Source organism: Pleurodeles waltl, chromosome 4_1 (genome assembly GCF_031143425.1).
Source record: "Pleurodeles waltl isolate 20211129_DDA chromosome 4_1, aPleWal1.hap1.20221129, whole genome shotgun sequence".
Taxonomy (NCBI): domain Eukaryota; kingdom Metazoa; phylum Chordata; class Amphibia; order Caudata; family Salamandridae; genus Pleurodeles; species Pleurodeles waltl.
In genome coordinates, this window is record NC_090442.1 from 909035667 (window position 1) to 909047986 (window position 12320).

At 42.7% G+C, this 12320-nt stretch overlaps 1 protein-coding gene across 5 annotated transcripts in view; it reads left to right on the forward strand.

The window, feature by feature from the left end:
* The window catches only part of PLXNB2 (plexin B2), a 640303-nt gene that overhangs the window by 491145 nt on the left and 136838 nt on the right, over window positions 1–12320 (forward strand). For all 5 annotated transcript variants that reach the window (XM_069229655.1, XM_069229656.1, XM_069229658.1 and 2 more), the window contains 3 exons: window positions 4342–4450; window positions 7012–7148; window positions 10645–10812. In XM_069229655.1, coding sequence (XP_069085756.1) covers window positions 4342–4450; window positions 7012–7148; window positions 10645–10812 — 414 coding nt within the window. The remainder of the gene's footprint in view (window positions 1–4341; window positions 4451–7011; window positions 7149–10644; window positions 10813–12320) is intronic.

Below are 12320 nucleotides of genomic sequence, written 5' to 3' on the forward strand. Positions count from 1 at the left end.
ATGCTTCAGTGTTAGAGAATGATGTTTAGAGATATGGATACCAGTGTCCTATGCGTCCAAGAAATGTTGATTTTCACAAACAAATCAAAGAAATTCAGTGAAAAATGTTGAAAACTGAAGAAGGCTGGTCTTGTTTTAAGTTCCCACAAATGCAAATTATTTAAATCATAAGTGGAGTATTTAGGTCACCTGATTACTGCAAAGGATGTCAATCACAAAAAGTCTTTGGCAGACGCTATATGCTCCTCCACCGGATGACAAGGAGAAATGAATGTCTTTCACAGGGTTATGTGAATACTACAACAAATTTGTCAAAAATATTGCTACTTTAATGGAGCCATTACGCAAATTGTTGAGAAAAGATGCCTAGTATAGGTGGGAAGAGGAACAACACAGCTTTCCTCAACATCAAAAACCAGATAATGGAGGCCCCCATGTTGAAACTATTTGTTGAAGGTAAGTGGTGCATCATAACAGTGGATGCAAGTGCTTACAGCCTTGGCAGTGTCCTCTCACAAAAGTCCATTGGCTAGACCTAGACAGTGGCGCTTGCATCCAGAACACTTAGTGAAAGTGGAAGGAAATACTTAGTAATCGAAAGGGAACTGCTTGCATGTGTGTGGTCAATTGATCACTTTAGACATTATGTATGAAGCAGTGGATTTGCATTACACACGGACCATAAACTCCTTGTGCAGATATTGTGTCCGGGTGATGGAGGAAAATCCACAGTACGGGTAGACCGGCTGTGCTCTAAATTGCAAGAGTATAATTTTGAAGTGGCCCATGTACTGGGTAAATGTAACCAACCAGCGGATTGTTTATCCAGACTCTCCCGAGAGGTGCGACTGGAAATAGCCCTTTCAGTGGATGAAGGGGAAAGCTGTGGCTTATATTGGTGATGCGTGCAGAAATTGTGGTGAAGGGGTAAATGACAGTGTATGGATTGCAGAAGATGCCAATGACGAGTATCTTGACTGAGTATATATTTGAGGGTTGGCCTTCAGCGAAAAACCCTAGAAGATTCACTGCATTCTTTCTCTCTGGTTGCCCCTGAACTCAGTGTGGTGGGTGATTTGGTATTTGGGAACACGTTCATCTCACCCAAGGGCTTTCATGAACGTTTGGTGAGAGTACACCATCAAGGATACATCGAAATGTCCACGTTGAAAAACTTAAGAGAATATTATTGGTGGCCAGGGAAAGATGTTAAAGCTGAATGCGGTTAGAACTTGCAAGGTCTGATATGCCTCAAACAAACCTTGCAAAATCCATGTTCCGCCCATGCATCGTGAGGCTTGGCCCATTGTGGCGTGGAGAAAATTGTGCTTAGATTTTGTGGGCCCATTTAAAAGCTTATTATCCAATATGCAGTATGCACTTGTACCCGTTGATCACCACTCCAAATAATTCACAGGCAGGGTCCCCATATCTATGGTGCTGGAATTCTTATTAGAAGCATTTAGTGTGAAGGGATTCCCTGAAAACCTGGTCGCTGACAGTGGGGTTCAACTATGTTCTAGGGAGGTCACTGAATTCCTACAATACCATTACATAAGACACACCCGCACAGCTTCATACGACCCCGAGTGCAATGGGCAGATGAAACCTTTGAATAGATACCTTAAGGGAAGATTTCACCAAGCCCTTATGGGCAGGGAACCCTACATTCTGTACATTCACAAGAGATTGTGGGGGGTACAGAGTTTCACCCAATTCTGTTACTGGAGTGTCTCCATTTTGGTTACTGAAGAGAAGACGCCCTTCTTTAATCCTTTGTCTCTGGTGGCTTAAAACCAAGTTACAAATTGGGGCTTCCTACTCCAAACATGAGGTGATGACTATACAAAATAACATTTCCAACTACCAAAGAAACGCTGAGTCCAAATACAATTTATTACACAGGTCTAAGGCACAGAACTTCCAAGTCAGACATCTAGTTAGAATATACGTTTTCTAGAGTACAGTTAAAAAAAGAAAAAAAATTGGCAGATACCATAGATCAGTGGTTCTCAAACGTTTTAATGCCGGGCCCCCCATCAGAATTTTCCACAATTATTCTATTAGGTTGGCAATATTTAAATACGTCTAGACTTATTCAAACATTGCAGTTAAGTTCTGTACCTTTTTAAAAATGCAATAAATGTTTTTCTGCTTAAAAAAAGCAGTGTTATCTGCATAATTCCTCTTTTGACCAGAGCCTGGCTGCTCCCCTCCCCGGGATCACTTGAGGACACATAGTGGGGCCCACCCCCCTAGTTTGAAGACACCCTGCCATAGATGCATATAGATAGCCATAGTCAATGAAAAGTGGCATAATGCAGCATGGTAAATGTTGAAGCAAGAAAAGTGTGTGTATGTGTGGTATTGATCAATTTACCCAGGAAAATGGCAGGCATAGTGCCTCATGGGAGCGTGGAGCCAATGGAAACCAAGCTGTCTCAACCTCTGTCAAGAACCATTAACCCTAGCGCAAGCACAACAATAGGGTCCTCAGATAAGACAACCACGATAGGACAGTGTAAGGAAACCCCAGTGGTCAGGACACTTCCATCATAGCAGACAGGATAAAGTTGAAGCCAAGCATGAGAACACCTTCATTTAAAGTGTTTCAGGGTTGGTGAGAATATTTTGTTCTCTTCAGGGAAGGTGCTGTGGAATATTGTCAAATAAAATAAATGTGATATGTGGTTTTATTAATTCAATAGAAATAATTATTTAGATGATTATCCCCAGTGTTCCTCATGTTCGCCCCCGCGCAGTCTTCGTTCCTCCTAGAATGTCCGTTGCGTGGATTCTAAGTGGAGCACTGTTGTCAGTTGTATTATTGATGCTGACCAACGGTGAGAAGAATAAATAAGTCTTCTCTCATACAAGACTACCGCCTCGTTTTCATTGAAGAATACAACATAGATGTTGTCAGGTGTGGGTTGTCTTGATAATCATCCACTTACCCTTTTCCTTGTTCACAGTCCCTGCGCAGTAACTGTTTTAAAGTGACCTGAATAGCTCTCACCACATGAGGTGGAAGCAAAGCTTCTCCTTCGTGATTGCTTTGTGCTGCATGGGGAAGTTGTGTTAAAATCACCTCAATCAGCTGCTGTTTTTCTCTGGCTCTAGTTGCTAGTCTGCAGGCATGCGCTCTACAAACAGAGAAGGCCCTGTGCATATGAGAAGCACTCATATCTGATAACAATTAAAATGGGTCCTCTTTCAGGCTGTTTCCTTGGGCCCAAATTCCAACCTACCACCCAAAGTTGAGAGCACACCCTGGGTTACAGTGTTGAACCAGGCTTAGGCTGAACGGTCTGCCAACTGCAGATGTGATCCTCACACATTACTGAGTCACACTAGTTTATTTTGGTGGTGGCCACAATTCGTGGGAACAAGCATTTTTCAGTGCCCAGTTGAGGAAAGTTGGAGGTGGCTTAATGCACTGCTGATTACTGTAGCAAATATTCTTGGTGCCTAGTCATTTAGTTGCTCTGGGAATGTCTTAATAAAACTGCCAACTATGGTTGCAATATTTCAGTGTGTCCCATCATCAACAGGCACTCTATCTTGAGGAACAAAACACTTTGCTTCAGTCACACTCTAGAGGGACCAGGGCTCAAGGCCTCTCCTGGAGGCCCGGCAATGCTGGTCGTTCCCTTGTTCAAACTGAGCTTACCTTCTGCAGTTCTTGTCCAACTTCTCAAGGCACTCTCATCCAGGCAACCTTTTTTTTTTTTTTGCACAGGTGCAACTCCAGTACTCCTCTCCAGCAATAATTGGGTTCCTACCACCGATATGATTGCAGGCAGCTAGTCCTGGCAAGATGCAAACTTTCCCAGGTTTCTAGACTCAAATTAGGCAGGGGAAGTTGGTAGTCGGCAACACCAGATCCAAAGATCTTTTGAAAACAGAATTTACTTAACAGATCACTTTCCTAAAAATATTCTATCCACAGTGAGGAGTAAATGTAGACTGTGACCAACTAGGTCGTTGCTGCAGGTGGGGTGAAGATAAAAACAGTAATTGCACTAAGTCATGAAACAAGGGAGATTGTCAGTACTGATACAGCAGATGTGACACTCAGGTCGTTGAATATGGGTGGGTAGGACTGTGTATATAAAGAGCAAGAGGAGATGGTATTATGAGGAGCCAGGTGGCACTTATTTCCAGTCCAGTGCCGTTCTGTTTCCTCTTGACACATACTACACAGCACATGTTCAAATTTAGCTGAAGCCATATACCATTGTGCATTAGATTTCAAGAATGTGTTGAATGCTTTCCTTCTAATGGCATGAGTACAGTTGTCAAGGCCAAAAATGTGATACAGCATGTTTCTCTTCCGGCTAGGATTGTCTGTGAACTTGGGGAGGTGACCTCACCATCTTCTGGCAATGTCACGGTTGCTGTGAAAGAAAAGTTTGGCACATCACCTAGCTTTCTACTCTTCGCTTACCAAGTAGGTATTTTACAAGTTTCAAATGTTTGAAACAAAATGCAATTTTCATGATGGTCTTTACGGTTGACATGGACTATAGTGTTATTCCTCTTCTCATGCTGCCTCATGTCCACTATTATTCCCTTCTTTTCTTGACCTTTGGCAAAGAGTGGAAAGCGTTCTTTCAAAATTGTACTGATTAGTGGGAAGTGTAAGAGTTGACCCTGTTCGTAGAATACATGCTTTCAATTCATCAGCCACCTCGATCAAAGCTGACTCATTACAATGAAGTGTACAAACACTCAACTGGCCATGATCGAATTAGATTCTAGGAAAAAGAGATGCCAGAATTAACATGTTTCTCCAGAACGTTAACAGGGTTTGAGAGGATAGAAATTGGCGATCCTAACTTGGTGAAGGATGATCAGCATGGGCACACCAACTGCATGCATTCCAGTAAGCAGGTACCTGAGCTGGGATCAGAGATAAATTATAAATTAGATAAGTCTGTAATCATGAGGGCAAGCGTGGCTTTGGCTAGATCCAAGATCTGGCTAGGGCATCTTTCAAGAACCATTCAGCACTTCCCAGAAAGCACCAGGTGTTTTTGTTAGCTTGAGTTAGTGTGGGCTAGAAACAACTACAGATTTGCAATAATACAGCTACAACTAAATTGGTTTGAAGCAGCCTTACGGGTACACGTAATTCATAGGCACTGAGAGTAAATATTATTGAATGCAAGTGCAGATTTAATTCCTTAATACCAGCCATTCAAATCAGGAAATATTCAATATAGGACAGCACTCTTAGCCATACTCCATACACTAGATCAAAGCAAAAAGTTACTATTCGATTGATGGTTGAGTGATGCAAAAGACAGAAATGTGCATGCTAGGAATTTAGCAGTTTTATACACCCTCTGAAACCTGAAAGACTGTTCTACCACGAAGGTACTGGTTAGAGTTGTCAACTTCCCCTTTTGCAAGCTGCAGTTAGCGGCATAGTCAAACACGCAAATTCTTACACTTCTTTTTTTTTATATGGAAGGATCTTATTAATAGATGCAACTGCGTTCGGGCTGCTCAGTCTGCAGTTTCCTTTTCCGCCTTTGTATTCGTAAGCACTCTGCTCATCCCTGCGGTGACGGCAAGCTGACTCTACTCTTCTTGGCAGTGGTCCACATTGTGCAGTAGAAGCATTGTAACTCTCCATCACGCAGTGGAGGATCAACGCTGCCATCTGTTCTCCTGCATATTGTTAAGCTTGTGTCTTGCTCCATTTTTGGATCTAATCTGCTGTCATTGCTTTAAGACTACTCTGCAAGGATTCCCTTTGGCATGCAGTCTATTTTTGTGTGTTGAGGATTTGCATGTCGTAAAACAAAATTGGATCATTGTTCTTCAATTTAAATTTTAGATTGTTTTCGTTGAGGGTGGCCTTTCTCTGTTCTGTACACTACCTTCAGAGCTTTCTCTTCTTTAAAGGCCCTAAACACATTTCACACCATTTGTTATTGTGTGTGACTTTGTATTGCAGCACATTGTTTAAGCTGATAATCTTTCTGCAGGAAAGTGTTGTAGTAGTGGGGACTATCGTCTATGCATGAGAACTTATGAAAACTAAAGTCTAGTAAATGGAAAATGTCTGCCTAGTATACTTTATGATGGAGCAGTCTTTACTTTAAAATTAAGTTAAGGCAGATCTGTTTTTGAGTCCTCCCCCGCCCACTGCTTACTGTTTGAGTCTTCAAATAGCCACCATACTTAATAACTGAGTGATGGGTGTCAGCAGAGGCGTGGGGGGGGCGGGGGTAATCTAGCAGTAGTGCAGCAGGTGCAGTGGCAGCAGGTCCCAGGGCTGTGGGAGGCTCACTTCATCCCATTTAGTGACTGTCCTTGTTTTCATTAGGGCCCACTGTGCAGGAACATGTGTGAATTACTGATTCCAAGTTTTTATCTTTGAAGCAAACTACGTTCCCTAAGCTCTGAGCCGGGCCTCCTTAAGGAGCAGCAAGACGTTGGCTCTGAACGTAATGCTTGTTTAATTAATGTTGATCTTTGGACACTTCAGTGGCTCCCCCACCCTCAGTATTCGATTTTACTTCAACTTTCCGCATAGCAGATGCTGCTGCTTCTGCCTCCCCTATATTTAATGCTTCTGCTTCTCCCATATCAAATCGCTCCATCTTTCCCTGTATCTGCAAAACACTACAAACTCTGACCTTGCGCATTGCTGAAGCTCACCATACCCGAACACTGTTGCTTCTCCCTCTCACAAAGCCACTACACCCATGTCCGTAGGTAGACTCTGGAGGACCTTGATGCTTCCCTCCCACTAATTCATAGTGAAATTGATCAAACCGATTTCCATGGTTGCTCTTAATGCCTGGTCTGCTCTTTGCCTTTTCTGTATCTCTATGGTGGTCTTCAAACATGTGCTACATCTAATCTTGGAAAATGAAGTTATTTGGAATTTAGCTGAAAAGGACCACGGCTAACCTACATTCTTGAGAACCACGTTAGCATGCTTATGGTTTTGTTAAAGTTTATAGAAAGCCATTCTATTCTTTGCTGTTCTTGCAGGACCCTGAACCTGCGGAGGTCAGTCCAGCTGAGGGCCCAATGGCAGGTGGAACTCAACTCACAATCAAGGGCTCCTACCTCAAGACCGGTTCAGAGAAAGATGTTCAAGTTCACGTTGGAGGGGTACCATGCAAAATGTAAGTATGGTTCACTCCTTTGGTCTTTCCTAAATTAAGAGGAATAGAATATGTTTTTCTTACCAAGGTGGACGGTTGTTAAAAGCAGCACGTTGCTGTCTTGAAATGGTGACGAATGATCAAGTATGCCAAAATAATTAAAAAATTATCGACCAGTCATTAACACACACACACACATCTTTAAATGATAAGCAAATAGTGAATGGGAAAACCATACTAAGTTGGCAGTCTGTACAGTCAGTAGCCACATGAGCAGCAGTAAGCAGCCAGCAGCAGGTTCCTTGCAACAACAAAAAATGAAAGTTACATTTGTGCATGGCAATTTTTTTATGGACTCATTAGCCCACCAGAGCGATACTAAAGGATACTACTTTTGAAGTGGATGTGCACTATGCACAGAAGGAAAATACTAATAGTAAACGACCATCGATGAAATAGGCTGACTCATTTCTTCATGCTTGTAGCTGTGGTTGGCAGTAGCAAAATATAAACGACAATTTAAAAGGGGCACTGGTATTTATGAGCGTGAGCAGAGTTGTACTTATGGTTAAGGGGGAGAAGTAGGAGGAGGAGAAGAAAAATGCACCACAGCAGATCGACACAGAGCTAGGTGCTTAGCATGATCTGGCAATGACAGCCTCAACTCGAGGAAAGGCTTTTGGAATCTGTTTTGTTACCCTCTTTCATATGGTATTCACCTTGTGTGTCCTTTAGCTTCCCTGGCTTTGTGGCTTAGTCCCTGGAAAAATTAAACGAGCATTGGCAAAAAACCAGTACGTCAGACTAATTTGCCAACAGATAGCGTGTTAACACTTTAGAGGAAGACACTTGGGAAGAAGCCAGCAGAGAGGAGAGAGGGCTATAGTTGTAAAGTAGTTCTTCATGCAGTTCAGTGCAAGCACTTAAGTGGAGATAGGAGGAGACGCCCTAACAGCCAATGGTATTAAACGAGAGAAAATACTCATCTGAGCTAATCAAATGCAAGTTTGGCAAAGTCTTAAGCCAATGTCTGAATGGGGCTGGTCGAAGAAAGGGGGCGGGGGGGACTAAATCTCACTATGCACATTGCAGGTAAGAGGTCTGTTTGACAGCTGTGTTGTCAAAACTTGTACCTACTGCCGGGTTCCTAAACCAGCAAGTAGGTGCGAGCCTCACGACAGCAGAGCCAGTAGATTCTCAAACTGTGCCACTAGGAGGCAGTGCCCGGGTATGCTCACATTAGCTGGTTCCTGTATTTGACAGGTATTACCAGTTGAATCTCAAGCTATAGGGCCCCTAAAGCCATTGAGAGGACATCACTTGAAGCACACACAACTGGTGCTCTATTAGTGAATCTTTAGTGCTTTCGGGCACCAAGAAATTTTAAAAAGGTTTTGAGCTATCTTATTTTACCTGTGTGCTTGCTTCCTGCGTCGCACTGATCTGAACCATTTAGCATGGCTTGTGCTGCTGTACTGGGTAAGCTGAGTGAGTGTCAAACTAGGATACTTGTGAGGTTGTTTCATTACTGTTGCTGCTAGTTTGGCTGACTGCTGCGATGGGCCACTGGCTATGCTAGAGCCAATGACAAATATTCTAGGGCTTGCCTACCCACTGTAAGGATTGTGCTGGGACCCTGATGATTATCTGTCGACGTGAACATTTAAGACTGTCATGTCATGACGAGGGTTCTGATCTTGCATCTGTTCATAGCAGTGACACCTGCCCTAAAATTCCTGTAGATAGTGATAACCTGTGGCAGGTCTTTTTTAGCGATCTGCAACTAGAAATGTACTGGGAGCCTCTTATCCTCTGCTACGTCTTGATTCTGTTCCACTTTGTAATTTATCCCCCATCCTGTCTCCTCCCACCACCAACACATTCTCCCCTGAACCATGGTAAAAAATAAACCCTCAGTATACATTGCTGCAAAAACAATTGTAGGAGGTTGCACAGACTCTTTAAAACTATTGCATATGTTCCAGGCAGTTGGCACTGCCACAGCTCAAATTGGGTACCTGGGAGATTTACACCACTTTCGCATTGTTCGGGTGTTCCATATGTATGTAAAAAAAAAAAAAATGGGTGAACCCACTCCTTGCTAAAGAACTTGAACTCAACCCAGAAGATTTGTGGGAAAGTGTCCTCCAAAGCTTGCCAGCTGTACTGATTCTTTAGAGTCCTTGTGCTGCTTCCAGGATTGATGATATGTCGGGTACAGCACCAATTCAGTCATAGGCACAACTTTAGATAAGCTCGATACCATGATGCTTGAAGGTGAACTGGCAGCTTATTTTTTATTTTTATTAAGATCGGACTGAGTTGGTCTCTCCCCCTGATTCCATGCTGCTAAGGTTCCAGTTATTAGAGTGTTCTGACTGAGTCAACTGTCTTAACTATTTTATTTAGTCCGTACATTCACCCTTTCATGATCTGATCCTTGATTTGCATTTAAACATTTTCTGCGGTAGAGGATACCAAACTGAAGTCCAGTTAGGCGTTTAACAAGACAAAGGAACACTTGTGGGAATGTTTGGTTGGAATCCAGAGAGGGATAGCAGATCATTTCCTCAGGCCCATGTTGTACAAGACTGATCTTCCTTGTCAGGGGAGAAGATTTATGTTGAATAGCCAAGCTCTGGCTACACCCATGAACTCGAAGTCTTGAAATTGCAAGCAGATAGAAGCACGTGTGCCCAGGATAGATAGTGAAAAGAGCTCTTCAGGCACCCACGGTGACTACAGTTTGTTTTCTGTTTTCCAGTACACAATAGGGGAATCGTGGGATTCATCTTTCACCCGAGACTACTTGTGCATTACCAGGAAGGGAATCCTACAAATCTCCAGGACAGCAATCTCCTCCTCCCCAGAGCTCAGTAAATCCATCGGGGTACTCTGAGTCCTATGCAGAGGGAGACTGGGAGCTACCACCTCTAAGCTGGTGGCTGTTGACCCAAGCAGCCTTCCCCATTCAAAGCCACGTGAAAGATTAGGAGACAGCACCACCAGACAGCGCACCTGGTGGGGAAGATGTTCAGATACTTCCATCTGATTGGCAGCATTCCCCTATTATAATTGTCAATTCGAAGGTAGGAAATGGAACCTTGAAGCATGGCAACTTGGCAGTTAGATGTTAGATGTTATGTCTTCAAAAAGGCCCTCCCATTTAGTTGTGAATGTCAACTACAGCTTTTGGCATACCTTGCACAAGTTGGAGCTTTTTTGGAATCCCACAGAACAATGGCTACAAGGATGTGACTCTTTGTGTCATAAGGACATCGCACTTCAGAGTCTAGTAGGTGAAAGTTTGAGGAGCCTTAGCAAACAACTGTGTATTGAAGATGATTGCCATGCCCAAAGCCTGCTTTGCTTGCAGTCTGCTGTGTTCTCTGTTGTATCAGCAGTTTGTCCTGAAATGAGTAGGTTCTTCAGAATAAGTAGTGTGAATTTTGTTTATAAGTACAAAGTAAAAGTGCATACAAACCATGATGAAATTGTTTTCTTTGTCACCTTACAGCACTGTGTTTGAAGATGACATCCTTTGTGTCACGGGACCATACTACAAGGCAGAGGATGTTCAGCTGAAACTGCTCTACGGAAGCAAATCCGTGAAAGTATTTGGAAGTTTTTCCTATAGAGTGAACCCTACTATTGAAAGTTTCATGCCGGACAAAAGTTTTGTCAGGTAATAAGCTTCTTCTGGCCTAAATGGTAGTTACATATTGAACTAAAATGTTTCAACAGCTTAGTAAATAAATTAAGAATCTTTAATCTTCATCATTGGCTCACATAGACTAACCACCTATGTCCACTGTTGAATGTGGTGACTTAGCTGGTGTTAACAATCTGTCTGTTCGAAAGCCTAGTCTAACTAAATTCTACCAACAATAATCACACATTTGGCAGTGTGCTTTAATTGATGCAGCTGAAAGAATGCATTAGGAAGCTGCAGTACCATTTTGAAGAATGGACCCTAGAAAGAAGCATAAACTATTGGTTATTTAGGTGAAGGCACCAGACAGAGCTTAAAGGTTCATAGTCTGCTAAATCCAGGCTAATGGGTTTCATGAATAACAGGAAAGTTGAGCTTGGAGACCATGTCAAAAGTGTGACCACACCCTCCCCCCCCTGCACTTCTTAAGAATATTGCCAATGTGCTACGTGATTTAAGGGCTCTAACTTTATTACAAAATGTGCTTTTTACCAATAAGAGTAACTGCCATATCTGGTACTGTCTAGCCTGGTCACACAGCCATTTTCATAATGGAGAGCCAGTGAAGTCTGGCAAGCGCAGCTCTAAATTACTGATGCTGCTTTGAGACGACCACCTTGGCAGTTCGAGCTCCCTCCTCTGGATATTTTAAATTTCTACATGGCATTCAGGAATGTGTGCAAGATCCTATTTCATTACTTTCTCTACAGTCAGAATATTTACTATAAGCAACTCAAGTTGGTTATATAAACCTAATTTAAAGTTACCAAGATTTCTTGCTGTTGTCTGTTTTTTTGGAGTTCTGAGATAGAGTAGTAAAGACTACTTCTGTCCCTTCATCACCTTTCTGTTCGACAGATCACTTTTGAATGAGCCATTTCAGTGTAGTGAAAAAATGTTCCCTCCACCCAGTCCTGCTTCACAATTAATGACCAACAATGGCACTGTGGAAAGTTTCTTTTGTTTGATGTCCACTTCGGTACTGTGACATATTCTGATATCATTAATCTCAAACCCTTAAGTGCTGTGAATGCTACATCCACAATTTAAGTGTATCAAGTCCTCATACCCAAGGTAGGGAAACCCTGCAGTGCTATCCAGATACCCGCCTGATGCTCCTGAAGAAGAGCTTCTTCGGTACCCAATCTTTTTTTTTTTTTTTTTTTTTTTTTTTTTAAATGCTCATCGGCTCACATGGCGTTTTGATCGCTTCACTATTCAAAGTCAAAGTAAAGGAGCTTTCAGCTCCTTTTTTTTTTTTTTTTTCCCACCCTCCAATGCTCGGGCCCCAACCATTGATAACAATGGGGCGGTACTGTTGGAAATGGAAGATTTTCTTTCCAGGGGTAACTCTTCCTAGCGGATCCCTGCTATGAAGGGCATTCCCCAAGTAAAGATCCATGTGTGACACCCACATTTTTTTTTAAAGCGGGGAGCAGCCCTCCAGTGCATGGCAGATTCTCTTCTTCCAAGCCTTACCA